We start from the raw sequence: 16121 nt of genomic DNA on the forward strand, positions 1-16121 counted from the left end.
TCACTTCTGCTTTACAGTAAAGCTTTGCTTGCTACCTGCTCTGACATTCAAAATGTTGCATGCAGGTACACTATTCCATAGTAATCTGTATTATACATTTGGCTTAGTTCCATTTTCTCCTAATATAAATGTTTCTAAATTTCTTTCTGGAGCCAATCAACACATACTGATGATGTGCTATATGAGCAAGCTTTAGTGCTATGAACTGGTTATTTCATTACAGATTATTTTAGTGAATTACTTTTTTTTTAGCCTGCTTACTTTAGCTAAATAAACACTGTTCATCATAAGCAATGTAACAAAAAAATTATTTGAGTTCGTTTCATGTTTCTAGCCCGCTCTTCTGTAAAGTCTGGAAGAATCTTGCTAATTCTGCTACACATCCTGGAAAGACTGGAAAAGATACCATTTTTAGAGTGGCAACATCTCTATAAGCAAATGCAGAAAACTGGATGTTCCAGTCTAGCTTGTCTACTGTTAAAAATATCTCCCAGGAATGAGACTACATTTATCTGTTCCAAAGAACAGCATTAACAACTCTGAAAGAACAATCTTTGTTTATGGAGTTATAAAACTGGTCTAGACCCTTATTAACAACAAATGTCGTAATAGTTCTCCCATTAGTAAGGACAGAAAAAATAATTAAGATGCATCTTTATGGTTATATTAAGAAATGAGATAATTACAGTTAAAGCAGAGTTATACAGCATCAGTAATTAAAGAGAATTATTTTGCTAGTATAAAAGTTTATACTTACCGTGAAAGTAACATTCTTGATATAGTATGTTAACTTTAAGTCTTCAAAGCTAACAAATACATTGTACTGAGTGTAGTTCAGGTAGCCAAGGTGAACAACAATGATCTCACTGCATTTCTGTGAACATAAACAGTGAAAGAATTGTATATGAAAGCCTTCAATTTATCCCAAAATATAACTCTTAGTATACATTGAAGATGGTCAGATATTGATTATCATAGAATCACAGAATAGTTTAGGTTGGAAAAGATCTTTAAGAACATCAAGTTCAACTGTTAACCAAGTACCGCCAAGTCCAATCTTGATCAGAAGACTCAAGTAAGACCCACAGATAAAGAATTTCTTGAAAGATATCAGGGAAAGCAGAAGAAACTGATAAGTCAGCCAACAGGATCAAAAGTTAAACCAATAAACAAGGCTAGCTTTTCCCTTAAGCTGGTGAAAGCAACTGCTTGCAGCACTACGAAGGCTCCAAATAACTGTCAGTCAAGCCCCAGAGTCACGAGACTGTCAGCAATTGTTCTACTTCATTTCTACAAGTTAACAAAAGGAAAGAGAAAGCCCAAGCATATTGTGCTTTTGGCTGTGTGTAACTAAATCTAATGGAATCTGATTTCTGCATATATATGTATATATATGTGTGTGTGTACAAATATATATAAAAAAGAAAACATTTTATCTACTCTATATGCTTATTGCAAAAAAAAAAAACTTTATCTATGCCCTTCCTAATGGACTTGCATGTGGAAAAGCTGGTTTGGATGTCTCTAACCTTAAACATTTCAGTTAAAATTATATTAGAAACTCAAAACTTTAAAAATTCCTTCACACGTGGCAAGAAATTTTGCTTTTTCAGAATACAAAATGCCAGCTGACTTCAGACTCACTGCTAGGTGTTAGAGGAGAATTTTTTCATCTTTGGAACCCTGTATCAAACATTTTAATACAATATCCCCTTCTGCTAAATGTATTTAGATGACTAAGAAGGACACACTGCTTTGCTGACAGAAGAGCTAGCAGAGCCATTAACGGGTAATAGACACAAGTCACAGAAGTAAAGAGAAAAAGAATAGGTAGGTAGGTAGGTAGCATTACTAGCTAAGCTGCAATTAGAAATAAAACTATACTCCAGAGTGTTTCCTGAGACATGCTTAAAACCTGTATTCTTCTGATTGACAGTGTAATGTAACATGCACATAGACAATATACTGCATCAGTCTTGTTTAAGCAGACACATACTTGCGCACAACTAAGTAACCTTGTCCGATTGTGAACTTGATTATTGACATATGGTGTGCTTCCGTCCTTCACCACCCCAAGTACTTTGACTTTCATAGTAACATTCTTTTTGAGGGATACTGTAACTAAAAGAGAAAACATTTAACTATTGCTTATGCAGGAATGAAATCTCAAATAGAGTCCCCAACATAAAGTACGTATGATATCCAGAAATTCCTCAAAGTTATTCAAAGTTATACTTTACTGGAGTAGGGGTCCAATTTATTAATCAAAAAGCCACAAGACTTTTTATTTTCTTATTTATATAGTTATGTAATAAGTCACAAATGCCCTGTCCTGAATCTTGACAGATTAAGAATTACCAATACAGCATTTCTCACATATTTACAGGGAAGTTTTATTGAAAAATATAATTACAATCTACACATCTAAGTCCTCCCGAAAAGAAGGAAGAGAGACATAGATTCTCTAAATATTGCTGCTTTCACAGATATAACAAGCAACTTATCCCATATACCTGCTGTTTCCATTTCTCAAGATCACTACTGTCCATGTCTTTACCGGGGGCAGGAAGTGGAGGGTGAGAAAACGTATCAGATGTAAATGCCGCCAACTCTAGCCAGAAAGCAACAGGGCCATGTATGTGACAGATGAAATTAAAGACACGATGTACAGGTTGCTACACCAGTTTCCCAAGAATTAGGTAAGATTCTCACCATCATCCTGCTCCAACTCAAGTATGCAGGTCAGCCACAGCTGCTGATTGTAAGTAGACAATGGCGGCGAACTTAAATTAAATGGCTTCAGCTGTAAAAAAAAAAAAAAACACCAAACCCCGCAAGATTAGCACCAGCCATTATTCAGTTACATGATGGACCTGTAGTTACAATGATGAAAGTCTTGCTAATTACATTTGTGATAATGTTTTTGGAATCGATTTAATATTTGCTACTCTGTGGAGAGTATGATAAGCAGCTCAAATATAAATCTTTCAGAGAAGCAGCTTAAACAACACATATAGTTTGCACAGCACTAAGGAAAGGTATGATTATTTAAAGCAAATAAATGCAGCAGCTATAAATTGATCTGAAAAACAAAATCCTGAGACCTAGCACTTTGCACAAAAAGTCAGATTTGTGACCCCCTCATGAAAACAACAACTATTTTCCACAGGGTTTTCTAAAAATCCCACATTCATTTCAAAAGCATTGAAGATAAAACCTACATGCAGGAAAGACTTCTCTTATTTGATACAAATATATGTTTTGAAAAAAAAAAGCCATAATAACAGTATCAGTTCAAATATATATAGGTGACTAACAGACCAAAAAAAGAGAAGCTCCAGTGTATTTAAAGAAAATATACTTACAAAAAAAAAAACCAAACCCCAATCTAACAGAATCTTTTTAGCATTATCACAAAAATTACTTTAAATATTAAGCTGACAGCAAACAGCTAGACAGAAATAAAAATGCATTAACTGAAAACCAAAATATGAAAGGTTTCAAGATGAATGTGAAGGTTCATTTTAGGAAGCCAGTTTCCATGTCTTGGTCACATGAGAGTGAACAAGCAGAAAGAAAAAGAAATATTCCTTCCCAGATGATAGATGAGAAGATCACAAAAAGAATAACTTTAGTTGCTACCAAGAGCACTGTTTTTCAGTTTATGTCCTCAGTTCTGTGTGTGGATCCCCTACAAGAATCTCCAACATGAACTCACCAGCAAATCCCTCAACACTCAAGTATTACTTTAGCAGAAATTACTCTTCAGAAATGTCACAGAATTCTCTATGGGTCACAAAAGTAAGAGATCAGAAATTGCTGCTGCGCCATTTATGATATAACACAGTGGTAATACAATATTGCACATTGAATTTCTAACTGGAAAGCACCATGTGGCCAAGAAGCTTTCCAGTAACAGTTTAAATACTGACAATAATTATGAGGAAGGAAGGGAATGTTTAACACTACTGATGCCAAAGCAAGCCACTCATGTAATGCAATTATATTTATTAACTCTTACCTTCAGGCTGTTATTTGAGTTAGGTCTTGCTACAGACGTTTCAATTACATTAGGACCTACAGAATGTGTAAGAAGGAAAAAACAAAACACTGTTAAGTATGCATATTACTAATAAGCAATGACATAAATACAGGATTTCTAAAGACAGTACCAAAAAAGCTCCCTGCAAAGCAACTAAATAATATCCCTCTTTTCAGATGACACTTCACTACCATTAATAAACTTGGCCTCTCTGCCATAGTATTTCTAGGCATGATTAAATAGGAAATAAATTGTAAATCAAGAAGTCCATGTCAAAAGCCCTGTATACTTTCTCTAAACTACTACAGCAAACCACACAGTGTTTTTCCCAAGCTAAGCTGTATGCTGTAGTCAAAAAAGTACTCAGATACAGAAAAAGCAAGCTAAGGGGGGGGGGCTGTGCCTTAATATGCCACAAAGCACCAGTAGCAACTGTTGTTACAGCAATCTGAACCACAACAGGTGCTGCAAAACACACCTGAAAATACATAGAGCATAGCATTCATAATGCATTGCATTCAAGGCTCAGGTACCAGGGCAAACACATCCCATTGTGTCTGAGTGCATGATGCTAATGCTTTTTTTTATGTATGTGTAGTATACTTGCTTGCACAACCACGATAACAGTACTTTATGGCTAGTGCTGGATCTTCATTGAATTGATCTGTTCAAGTCAAGACACCAACATGTTTGTTTAGTGTTTGCTTAGGAATGCTTCTCAGACTACTCAAATTAGGTTCCTCTTTTTCTATAGAATCTGGGGCAAAATATATTATGTATATCATCGCATACATAAACATAACTGCAGAAAAGTTCTATAAACAATTTCTTCTAAACCAGACAATCCAGTTAATCAACGGAGTTTCATGTCCAATGGTAACAGGAGATGTTGAACTCAGTACCAGCTTTTTTTATGCAGACATCCCTCCAATCATTCTGGATACAGATATACACACTTAACATGTGCTGATCAACTGCATCCATTCACTCACACTCCATCTCTTCTTCTGCATGCAGTAAATGGGAAGCAATGAAACAATTTACATTAGACCTCCAGAGGCCATCTAGTTCACTCTCATTTAATTACATTAGATTGCTCAGGGCCATGGCCAGTCAAGTCTTGAACATCTCTAAGGACAGAGATTCCCATTACCTCCCTGGGCAACTAGTTGAAGTATTTAATCACTCTTATGCTTAGAAAAACGTCCTAACATCTAACTGGAATTTCTTGTGTTCCAGCCTGTGTCTTTTGTCTCTCACTGTACAATCATATACCTCTGATAGAAGCCAACCCCATCTTTTGGGCATCCTCTCAGAAGGTTGTTGTAGACAGTGGTACCATTTCTTCTTAGCCGCCTTTAGATATGAAAGAGCACATGATACTGGAGAGAAGAGCAATGCATGCTTGTACGTACATTCACAAAAGGATGTTCTCATCCATGCACTTGTACATACATGAAAGGATTAAACCAGAAAAATGAAAAGGAAGAGCAGGAAAAGATCTGTATCTATATACCAGGACATGAACTAACACAGATGAGATGTAAAGGCGGCAGGGACATAGGCAGGACATCTATGTGTGTATGAGGGTCACTCTACAGGCATCACAGTAAGATTTCTCTGTCCAAATGGTGTCTCTCCTCACTTATTTGGCCTGGAAATTTAATATAATTTATTAATCCTCAAAAACCACTGTTTTAGCCACAAACTTAAAAATTTAAAAAGTTATGCAAGAAAGGCAGTTTTTCACAAAGACCGTGGACTTCAAAGTTACTATAAAGAAACAATGGAAAAGAAGGAAATTAATAAATGAGCAACATGGGATCATTCTGTGCAAGAAGTTTTGTAGGTTAGCTGCCATGACAGCTCTAAACATGCAGCATTGCTTTAGCTTCTATAACTACTCTAATTACAGTATTAACCATCTCACAGACTTTAAATGACAAAATGAAGAATTTCACCCACCACATTCAAAGCTTTATAGTAGAATTACAATTCAATTTCACTAATCACCACCCACCATAATGTCAGTTCTGCATCACTGACCTACATATAAATAAGGCAGATTTTTGGAAGGCACTTTTGTTTAGAAAAGCATAATTCAATTTCAGTAAGTGCTCACAGGTAAATCATTGTATTTCAGTAATTAAAGACTTAACAAAAACAATAGAATGAGTCTTTTTTAAGCTGGGGCTTTTACCATTAGATGTGAACTAATACTGGGGAAGAGAGATCATAGTCATAGTTTTTAAGGGTAACAATCAGAAAAAAAAACACCAAAGAACACCCACAATCAAAAAACAACCCAAACAAAACAAAAAAAAGGTTCTACCGCTATAATTGCTGCTTCTCTAGTAAGCAATATGTTAAAGCCCTTTAAAGCAACTGACCGCCGAAGGGTTAGTTAGTCATGGGGTGCTGGGTGATAGGTTCCAACCTATCTTGATGACCTCTGAGGTCTTTTCCAACCTTGTTGATTCTATGATTCTATGAAACAATGCTGTGGTTATATTATTAAAAAATTATGATTACACTGTTACTGTTTTTCTTTTAGTGTTGCTCAATTAACAGAGCCACTTCTGAAAGCAACCTTGAGGTGGTAAACAGGGAAAATGCACAGGTACAGAAAATGAGCTCTGCACCTTAGATTTTTCCTTGCACCTGTCTCATCCCAAACATACCATAGATCCAATGGGAAAATGAAAAGAAAGTGAGCACAACTTGGGAAAAAAACAGAAACACAAGTCTGCATCTGTCTTGGGTTACAAGAAGTGAAGAGTAACAGCCACCTCAGATTGAACTGTTGTTTTCTCAGATGAGAAGCAAGACTTCTGCTAGAACTCCCAAGCTACATGTAGAGATGTTGAGTACAGCAATGGAATATTCCAGAAGCATAGAAAATATGGATGTATCTTTCACTTTTTCATTTACTTAGTGGGTTTGGTGAGTTTTGCTCAGGCTGCACCTTGTTGTTGGTGCTCCTCCCTCCATTCACTGGAAGCAAGGAGCTGTCAACTAAAAGCCATGAAAATATCACAGTAAGTGTTCAGTGGGTGTCCTCTCAAGGTAAACAGCATTCTTTCAAAAATAATTAAGTTATAATAATGAACTGTGTTCACACTTCATCAACAAAACCATCCAGCTAACCAACCATACCCAAGAATCCCAAAGCTGTGCCAGCTCCTGAAGGGGATCACAGCCAAATGATGAGATCCCTGCATGGTACAGATGACCAAGTGCTGCTTACAGCAGCAACTGGACCAAAGGCAACCACATCATCAGATCACTCTGGATGCAAATGCAATGCAACATATCAATGCAGCTCTATTTACAGTTCTGCTACTGATTAAGAATGAAACACTCAGCTTTCTCTTCCAGGGCTACTGCTTTTTGCATTTCTTGTGACTAGATAATATATAGAAGCACAACCACAAATAGGGTTCATTTTTCAAGCCAAATAGCTAAATGACACTAAATTAAGTAACTCTGGTTTTTTTCCTTTATCATTTGTATAACATATTTTTTTGTAACTGAATTTTTACAGTATTTTAGTGGCCAAATAATACCCTTTAGACAAGTTACAGGAATGTCAGTGGTTAACTTCTATGAACTGAAGGTCTGTTTGGACCTTAGGCTGCTACAATAAATCAATCAACAGAAAATAAGGTTTTATTTCACAGACAGATTTCATTATTTAATGCCAGTATGACGAATGCACTGCCTGCCAGGCACAGATTGGCTTCGTAGCCCAAACAGCTGCCTCCAATTAACTCCCACTTCTTTCCAAGGCAGGCAGGGACAGACTAGTTCCAGGCCTAGGCAGCTCCTCTCACTCTAGAGCAAGCGAAGGACAGGGTACATGTAGAGAAACACTACAGAAAGTCAAGGTGGGGTCAGAGAGTGGCACAGGAGAGCATGTTGGGTGATGTGGAAATAAGCAGTAAAGTCAGGGGAAGTAGCAATACCCTTAATTCTTATGTGGAGAGTGGGTTGCTTAACGAGTACAAGTCCCTCCCTTCCCCTTTCCCTGTTTGTCACTTCTGTGTAGTCAAAGCTATTCTGATGCCAGAATATCAGTTTATTAATGCTGCAGTGACAGCATGCCGACTTCTTTTTCAAGTTCATTTTAGATCTGGAAGTGCTTTCTGGCATGAAATACAGGGGGCTTCCACACCTTCCATCTACCTAACACCACTCTGCATCTTGCAGACCATACTGCCACAACGCTCTCTGATCTCCAGGATAAGTATCCAGGCACTAAGTGCTTAGCCTTCCAGGCCATGTTATAACTTCCACAAAGGTCTCTGAAGCCAGAGACCTCAGCTCATATATGTTTGATAAGAGAAGTTCATATTTTGATGTTACTAAAATATTTTCTATTTGCATGGCATTTACCACCCAAACATTTAGAAGGCTTCACAAACAACAGTTTCCTCACAGGAAATAAATGGTTAGCACCACTGTTTTACAGACTGAAATACAAAGAATAAAATTAATGTAGCACTCTGCTGAAAAAATACATTACAGTGAAGCTGGTTTTGGTTTACTTTACTGACTCTTCCCTACAAATCAGGTCCAAATGTCAAACTCGTGAAGGTAGTGCTCCTATGAAAAAATGAAATGGAAGAAACGCTTCCCCCTCCCTGTCAAAAGTGATGCTTCCTCAGACATCTCAGGGGCAATAAGCTCATTAGGATTTCAATACATGTGTCAATACAAGAAGTTTAAACAAAGCCTACAAGAACTGCAACCTTCTACAAAGACAATATCCTTACCTGCTATTCCTATGAAGACTGTCAGACCAAAACAAACAAAGAATACTACAAACACCAGAACAAAATGCCGTTTGGACAGCGTATATAACCGCATTGGTGCCAGCCTACAAGAAGCAAAGAAAACACAGAATTAGCGGTTTTATTATAGTATATATTTATTACATTAGCACATAATATTTCTAAAGGGGAAAAAAAAAAAAGATCCCAGTCATTCTTCCACAAGAAAATTTAACCAAACTCAGGGGTAACACTAAGAAAAAAAAAATTACTGGTGCTTCATAGAGCAAGGGCAATTAAAAGGAATTATTAAGCATATGTATGTACATCTGCACCACAAAACGTAAGAATTTTGCCCATTATTTTATCTTAGGGTTTTATATTATCCTAAGACTTGACCGAGAGAAGCATTTTCATATGTTAATAATTTAAACATTGAAGATAGCATGCCTCCTGTAATGAGTGATGTCACTAACAAATCTGTTACCTGCACAGGATCTTGTTTTCTACACCCTATGTAGGTACTTCATCCCTGCAGGACCACCCCTAACAAGGAGTAAGGCAGAACTCCAGATTTGCTATATGTGCAAGCCCCGGTTCTGCATTCTTCTGAGCTAAATCAAAGCTTGGGAAATGGAAACCTGAACTTAAGTTTATTACTTCATATTTAAATACAAGTATGCATAAAACCAATGACATCTTTTCACAACTGTTTGGTGGTTATCATTAAGTTAGAGACAAAAATAGGGGGGAAAAAAGTACTGAAAGGACCAATCACATTCTCTTGTGAACAGTTACTTGCAGTTCTGTTAGCTTAAGGAAAATACGATCATGGAATTAATTCTACATATAACAACCCTCCTCTATCTTCATTTCTGTTAAGTGCAGAGTTAGAAAAAGATAAATGCACCATGTTTCAAAACACAGCCAATGTTTCATGTTGAGTTAGTCCAGAACTGAGCCACCATAGAGACAATTTTTTACTGCTGTTCCAGCAGGTATGACTGTAGAAAGCTGTACAGTTTATATAGGAAAGCTGCAGGATTGGGGTGAGGGTTGTTTTACAAAAAAGCTATATGATCACCATCATGAAAAGAAGTGAAAGCACAAGACTTTGATGACCGTGCTCCCTTTCAGCTTAGAATAAAGTTCCTTTTCACCAGCTGAGTGGTGCTCTTACCAGTTCAGAAAGCAATACAAAAAAGCAGCAGCGTCCTTTCCATAAGCCCAGCCTGAATTCTGAGACCAGGTACTCCATGCATGCATGCCTGGCAACCCTTGAAAGCAAGGCAAAAAGTTCACTCTGAACCAGCAATATGATTTAATAACCTCATTTTTTCCTTAAGAATCACTGCATTCTCTCCAAATGAAGCTCTACAAAAAATAATTACTTTATTTTTTTACTGTAAAATTTGAAAGATCCAAATTTTAATTTAACTCACAAAGGATGTGGGGAAGGGAAGAAAAATCCACAGAACTTCAAGTGACTGTAAATGTTAAAAGTTTGCACAAAGTTGCCCTACACAGAATCACAGAATCGATAAGGTTGGAAAAGACCTCAAGGATCATCAAGTCCAACCTATCACCCAAGACCTCATGACTACTAAACCATGTCACCAAGTGCCACGTCCAATCCCCTCTTGAATACCTCCAGGGATGGTGACTCCACCACCTCCCTGGGCAGAACATTCCAACGGCTAACAACTCTCTCCGTGAAGAACTTTCTCCTCACCTCAAGCCTAAACCTCCCCTGGCGCAGCTTGAGACTGTGTCCTCTTGTTCTGGTGCTGGTTCCTTGGGAGAAGAGACCAACCCCCTCCTGGCTACAACCTCCCTTCAGGTTGTAGCCAGGTAGACAGCAATGACTCTGGGCATAGCACCTGCAAACACAGCATCTTGCCATGCACTATTACACAAAGCAGAAACCCTGCACCAGTCTAAGAAGTCAGGATAGCTGATTGTGTGAGCAAACCCAGTAAATTGTACATGAAATGTTCACAATCACAAACAGGAATATATCAGATCTTTGACACAGATCATCACACAGAAGTCTCACAGATGAATGATTTTAAATTGACTTGGAAAAATGCCAGTTAATAGAGGCACTTCAAATCAGAACTTGTCTGTACAACTTTTGCAGGGATCTAATTACATTATTTTCCTTAAATCCATGTTTTAACACCTCAGCCTTCATGCACTTAAACCACTGTAAAGCTATTACATTTGTACTAGTACTAAACTAATTAACTAACTAAGGTGCATTTTCCCATCTGTTAGGAGGGATTCTTGAGGTCCACAGATGGCCCAGTATTCCTTGTCTGCCTAAGAACATTATGTACAGGATATTACCTTAAGATACAAAAATATTAATCTTACCCAAAAATTCCTTGATTTTTAACAATTATACATAAACATTAATATACCTAAATTAAGGATTCAGGTGGATATGTGCTTCATGGAAGAAAACACTGAGGATCACTCAATACATAGAAACCAGGTCTGGATGGGAAAGTCCATGGGTCAAGAATAGTTGACAATTGGAAGAGTATTGTATACATGCAGGAAAATATTGCAGATGCTTGTGCTGTTCTTAACAGCTTACATCTGGGCATCCACTTAACAGCTACAGTCTGAGGCAGGATAGTTCTGCCTTGCTATGCATATTTTTGGTTCTTCTGATAAGCTTCCCAACTTCCAAGTTTTTGCAGACATTTCAGAATGCATATTACAAACATGAAAAGCAGCTTCATCTCCACAGTCCTTGTAGGAAAGCCACCAGAGTTGACCAGCCAGCCAACACTTGCAGCTATGGGCAATTACCTCAGTTTAGTCATATACCAGAGCACAGATTGAAAGCTTGCAAGCTTTCAAAGAAAAATGTTCTGGACATTGGCTTACTCTTTACTTCAACTCCTCTCCAGGTGGTGCAATACCTAGTAGTCAAAATGGATAGGTACACACACCTATCTCAAAACAGCCATGCTGGTGCTTAACAAAATGAAGAAGCCAGAAAGAGCAGGGACAGATTTGAGTTTTCCTTTCTTTTTCATACTGGTACTTCTGAAATTTCATTTAAGCCACTGATTGTATGTGTTACTTTACAGGTCAGTAAGGCAACATGGGCACTTTCCATAAGATCAGATGTCAGAACTTGACTACAGTTATCATGACAGCAAACAACAATTTATAGCATTCCTATCAGGTGATGTACTTTTCATTGCCCCTCGCTGCAGTAACAGAATTCCCCTGTGTGGTTTAAATGTCTCTTTTCAAACTATCAGCAGCTGACACATGGTGCATTAAATGATCTTCCTGTACTTTCACTGTTTGACATCTGCCTTCTGGAAAGAGATTATATAAAATTTGTGAATATATGTAAGTGCAAGCTGATGACTCCCCACTGACAGCTTCTTTCATACTTTTCCAACCTTGTTGATTCTGTGATTTGAAAGGCCTAATAAAGGATAAGCTGCTTGAAAGGTATTTATGGGAAAAATAAAAAAGGCTCCTCACTCTAGAAGCACCTGTTCACATTAGTAAACTGCACTTTGCTTTAATCAACCTAGCCAAGCAGTCTAAACCCTGAAACAGGAAGAAATATTATGCTTGGATATCTCAAATAGTAGTCAGTAAAACCTAAACTGCACTAATGCCATCTGTGATAGAGTGAACTATGGAAACACACACTCATAAAAACTGCAATCTTTCAGTAGCCATTCATATGTGAGATGTAAAGGTAAGTCAAGTCTTGCTTTTGGAGTGAAGTTTTGGCTCAAATTGTCAAGCAAGACGTTTCTCAGGCTGTTCCTCATCTTCAAATCACTTCTTACATCTGCACAACACAATCTTTGCTAAAGACCAGCGTTCTATACAATAGTGTTCACTTGAGACTCTCACTTCACAGGTGGGAAGGCTGCAACAAATCGGGATTAAGCAATAGGACTTGAGAGAGACTAAACACAGAAATAACTTTTACATATAGCAGTTTTTCTGACACACTAGCCCCAACTACTTTATTTTAGGCTCACTCCCAAATAAAATCAAACCCACTTTGATTTGTATGATTCTATATGCTACCTACATTCACAGTACTGGATTTGTCTGTACACACTGCACTTTCTCACGGTTTAAAGACACTGCTTGCTTCAGTGCCCCTCAGAAAACCTTGAATTTCTTCTTGCAGATGTATGCCACAATGGTTAATAACTAGTGAGGCAGTACATGACTACATAAAAAGATGCATACAAGTAACAGTACCAGGTAGTACTGCTACCTGCCAAATGACAACTAACCATGACTCCACCAAATAGCTTACGTGCACAGGGTGAGTTTGGCACTTTTTTGGTGTCTTTTTTGTTGTTAAAGGTCTGATTAATCAGTCCCGACTATGGCTCCGTCCATGCCAAACAGTATGTGGGAAAACAAGGTATTTTCTTTTTCCTGAGATGAAATTTTAAGAGTGAAGATACGGGGCGGGGTGGAGGGTGTCATTCACCACATAGGAGGAAACACCACAGAATTCCTCTGAAAAGGGCAGCCACTCTCAGCTTTTTGACCGGCGAACCGTGACCTCAGAAACATTAATTTAACCCCTGCTGACCTTACTGCCTTAATGAGAATTAACATGTATATATCGAAGGACAAGACACAGGTCTTTACAGGAGAAAAGCTGCACCCGGCCAGAGGAAGGCACTGCCTCTGCCCGCCCGGGACCCGGCTCCAAGCAAAAAAAGCACGTCCCGGTTCCAACGAATTCATGTCGGTGCGTCTCTCCCCGCGATACCTAGCGAACCTTGCTGGCAGGCGGGGCGGCGGTAGCCGGCGGCGGGCTCCCCACTGGCCGTTCAACGGCCGCTCCCGCCGCCCGCGCCTGAGCGGAGGTCAGTCCCACAAGCGCCCCGCTAGCCGCCGCCGTTACCACACGCAGCAGACACGACAGTCGCCACCACGTTGCCCACGCGGCACACGCGAGGGTCGTCACCACTGCCTCGCTCCCCACCCACCGACCCCTGGCGCGCAAGTAGAGACCCCCCCCCTTCCAGCTCCTCCTCCGCCCACCACTCACGGCTCCATCCTGGCGCCGCATGCGCAGTGGAGGCGTCTCCTCCCACACCCTCCCCCCGCGCCCTCGCCCGGGAGCTGCCGCCGCTGCCGTGGCACAATTGCGAGCGGTGCCTCGCAGCGACTTCCGCGTGCGTCACCGCCCGCCTCGCGACTCAGAGACGTCACGGCATCCCCGGCGCTCCTCAGCCGCGGGGCTGGCAAGGGGCGGCGGCGCTACGGCGAGTCAGAGGGGACAGGGCCCTGCGATCTGCGGCTCGGTCCAGAACGCGGAGTTGGTGCCGAAGGAGTAACCCCAGTGATCAACGCCTGGCCTGCAGCCCAAGGAACAAACCGTCGTCTCCGGAGCGGTACTGCAAGCTGCCGCCGCCGCATTTCCACAGTGGGAGCCGCCGAGCAACGGGTGCAGTCACCGGCAGTCCGGACAGGCAATACCCGCCCGCAGTTCAAATCAAATGCAGGGCTTCAGCACTTCGAAGTGTTACCTCAGCTTGGTGAGCAGGCCTTGAGAGCAAGCAGATGGCTTGTCCTTCCCTGCTGTGGAACTTGCTTTATAAGAACTCCACAACACCTAACAGCACTGATCTGGCGCAGATGTTGAGATAAACTTGGATTTTATTATCCTTTCCTATTAAATGTCCTGAGAATAGGCAATAAAAATTGTCAACTGATCCATTGGGTAGCAATGATGAAGACTATGTAGTGTTAGTGATTTTGACAGGTTATATTTTGTATCTGTTTTTGCTAGCTCTTAAAATTTGCTTATAGAAAGGCAACACTGCAGTTACTTAAACATGGGGATACCTAGTGTCTAGTCCAGGAAAAAATGCAGAGTGACTTCTGGGCTTTGGTGTTTGTCATGTACATAAGGTAAAGCCATCTCAGGATGACCTCAGGTATGTTTAGATAGATCAGTCAATATATAATTGAGAAATTACCTCTTCAACCATCAAATATGTCCATTAAAAGCTTACTTAGATGGTAAGACTTTTTAAGGGAACTTAACATGAGTAATATTAAATTCATTCAGTTGCTCTACGGGTAATTCATGTCGTTACTGGTGACCTGTGGAACCCAGTATATGCAACTCCATTAAACCCCAGAGAAACATGTCAGGAATTCATTCATTAATTGATTCTGGTATTGATTCCATCAATTAGAGCTGTGATTTATAGCACTGATAATTATTTAGTAATCTCATAAAAAGGCTATCTTGAGAAATGCATAATACCAAGTGATAAAGGAAGGACATTTATAAATTTTGAATCAAGAAGAATTATTACTGAAGGGCAGAATATGAAGCTTTGAGTAACCAGGACAACCTAATAAACTATCTACATAGAACAGCTATGTACAAGATAGCTCTGCCAAACCGCACTTTGAAGTTGTTAGGTCACAGTTGACTATGACATGCACTGTGTAGCTTTTTTCCCTGGCCAGAAAATAATGGAATGGTGCTTACAGCATCTGTGACCGTTTCCAGTGTTCTGGGAAGTGAAGTTGCAGAGTTACGACTGCTGCTGTTTATGTGTGCACATATGAGCTATTTGCATGACTGCTTCAATTCCATCAGCATTCAAGTGTCTCACAAATGTGAATTTATTACCCTCAAAACAAAAATACACTCTTCTCATTGAATGGGTAGGAAACTGAAACACAGGGAAACTGAGTCTTGCCAAAGTCACTTGGAGAACAGTAGGTGGCAGAGCTTGATATCCAGCTCACTTCAATTAGCCATGGGAATGCATTTCTCATTGCCATCTACCAACTCTCAAAGGACTGGACTGTGAATATGTTGCAAACACATACCTTTCACCCTGTATATTTTGTGAAAATAGTGGCATTGAGTTTACAAACATCGAGAAGGAAGGCACCATGAAAATCCCTCTCTCTCCACAAGTGCAGTCAGTCAGTCTCACTCTGCTTTGCTCCTTGCAAGAAAGTTGCAAAGAATATTTGTAAGCAGACCAAGAAGAAAGCAGAAGTGTGTGACTAGGCAAAGGAGAGCTAGAATGACATCTTCCAGCGGTAAAGCTAGTTTGTGGCAGCTTAAAGCACTCTTAAAGCTATAGTGTTAGTCTCCTCCTGTTTCAAGCCTTCTAGCCCTAGCTGTATACTCCACACTGGAGTTATTTGGGTTCTCCCAACTGCAGCAGTCCTACAAGAACAAAAGAGGTACTTGTTGTGGCTTGAAGTAGCCATGGAAGAAGCTGTCTGGGTCTATGCTGGAAGCAGCATGGACCTTC

General features: G+C 39.7%; 1 protein-coding gene across 4 annotated transcripts in view; it reads right to left on the minus strand.

Annotated features, from left to right (window-relative positions):
- Window positions 1–16121, minus strand: part of TMEM181 (transmembrane protein 181) — a 34644-nt gene that overhangs the window by 10535 nt on the left and 7988 nt on the right. For 2 of the 4 annotated variants that reach the window (XM_054396394.1, XM_054396386.1), the window contains exons 1-6: window positions 13880–13887; window positions 8818–8921; window positions 4022–4077; window positions 2713–2803; window positions 1997–2121; window positions 758–874 (exon numbers count right to left, since the gene is read on the minus strand). In XM_054396394.1, the coding sequence (XP_054252369.1) occupies window positions 758–874; window positions 1997–2121; window positions 2713–2803; window positions 4022–4077; window positions 8818–8921; window positions 13880–13887 (501 nt within the window). Of the gene's footprint in view, window positions 1–757; window positions 875–1996; window positions 2122–2712; window positions 2804–4021; window positions 4078–8817; window positions 8922–13879; window positions 13888–16121 lie in introns of those variants that run through there. The other 2 variants (XM_054396375.1, XM_054396364.1) reach the window with 2 other exon arrangements.

The sequence above is a fragment of the Indicator indicator genome, chromosome 2 (assembly GCF_027791375.1).
Source record: "Indicator indicator isolate 239-I01 chromosome 2, UM_Iind_1.1, whole genome shotgun sequence".
NCBI lineage: Eukaryota > Metazoa > Chordata > Aves > Piciformes > Indicatoridae > Indicator > Indicator indicator.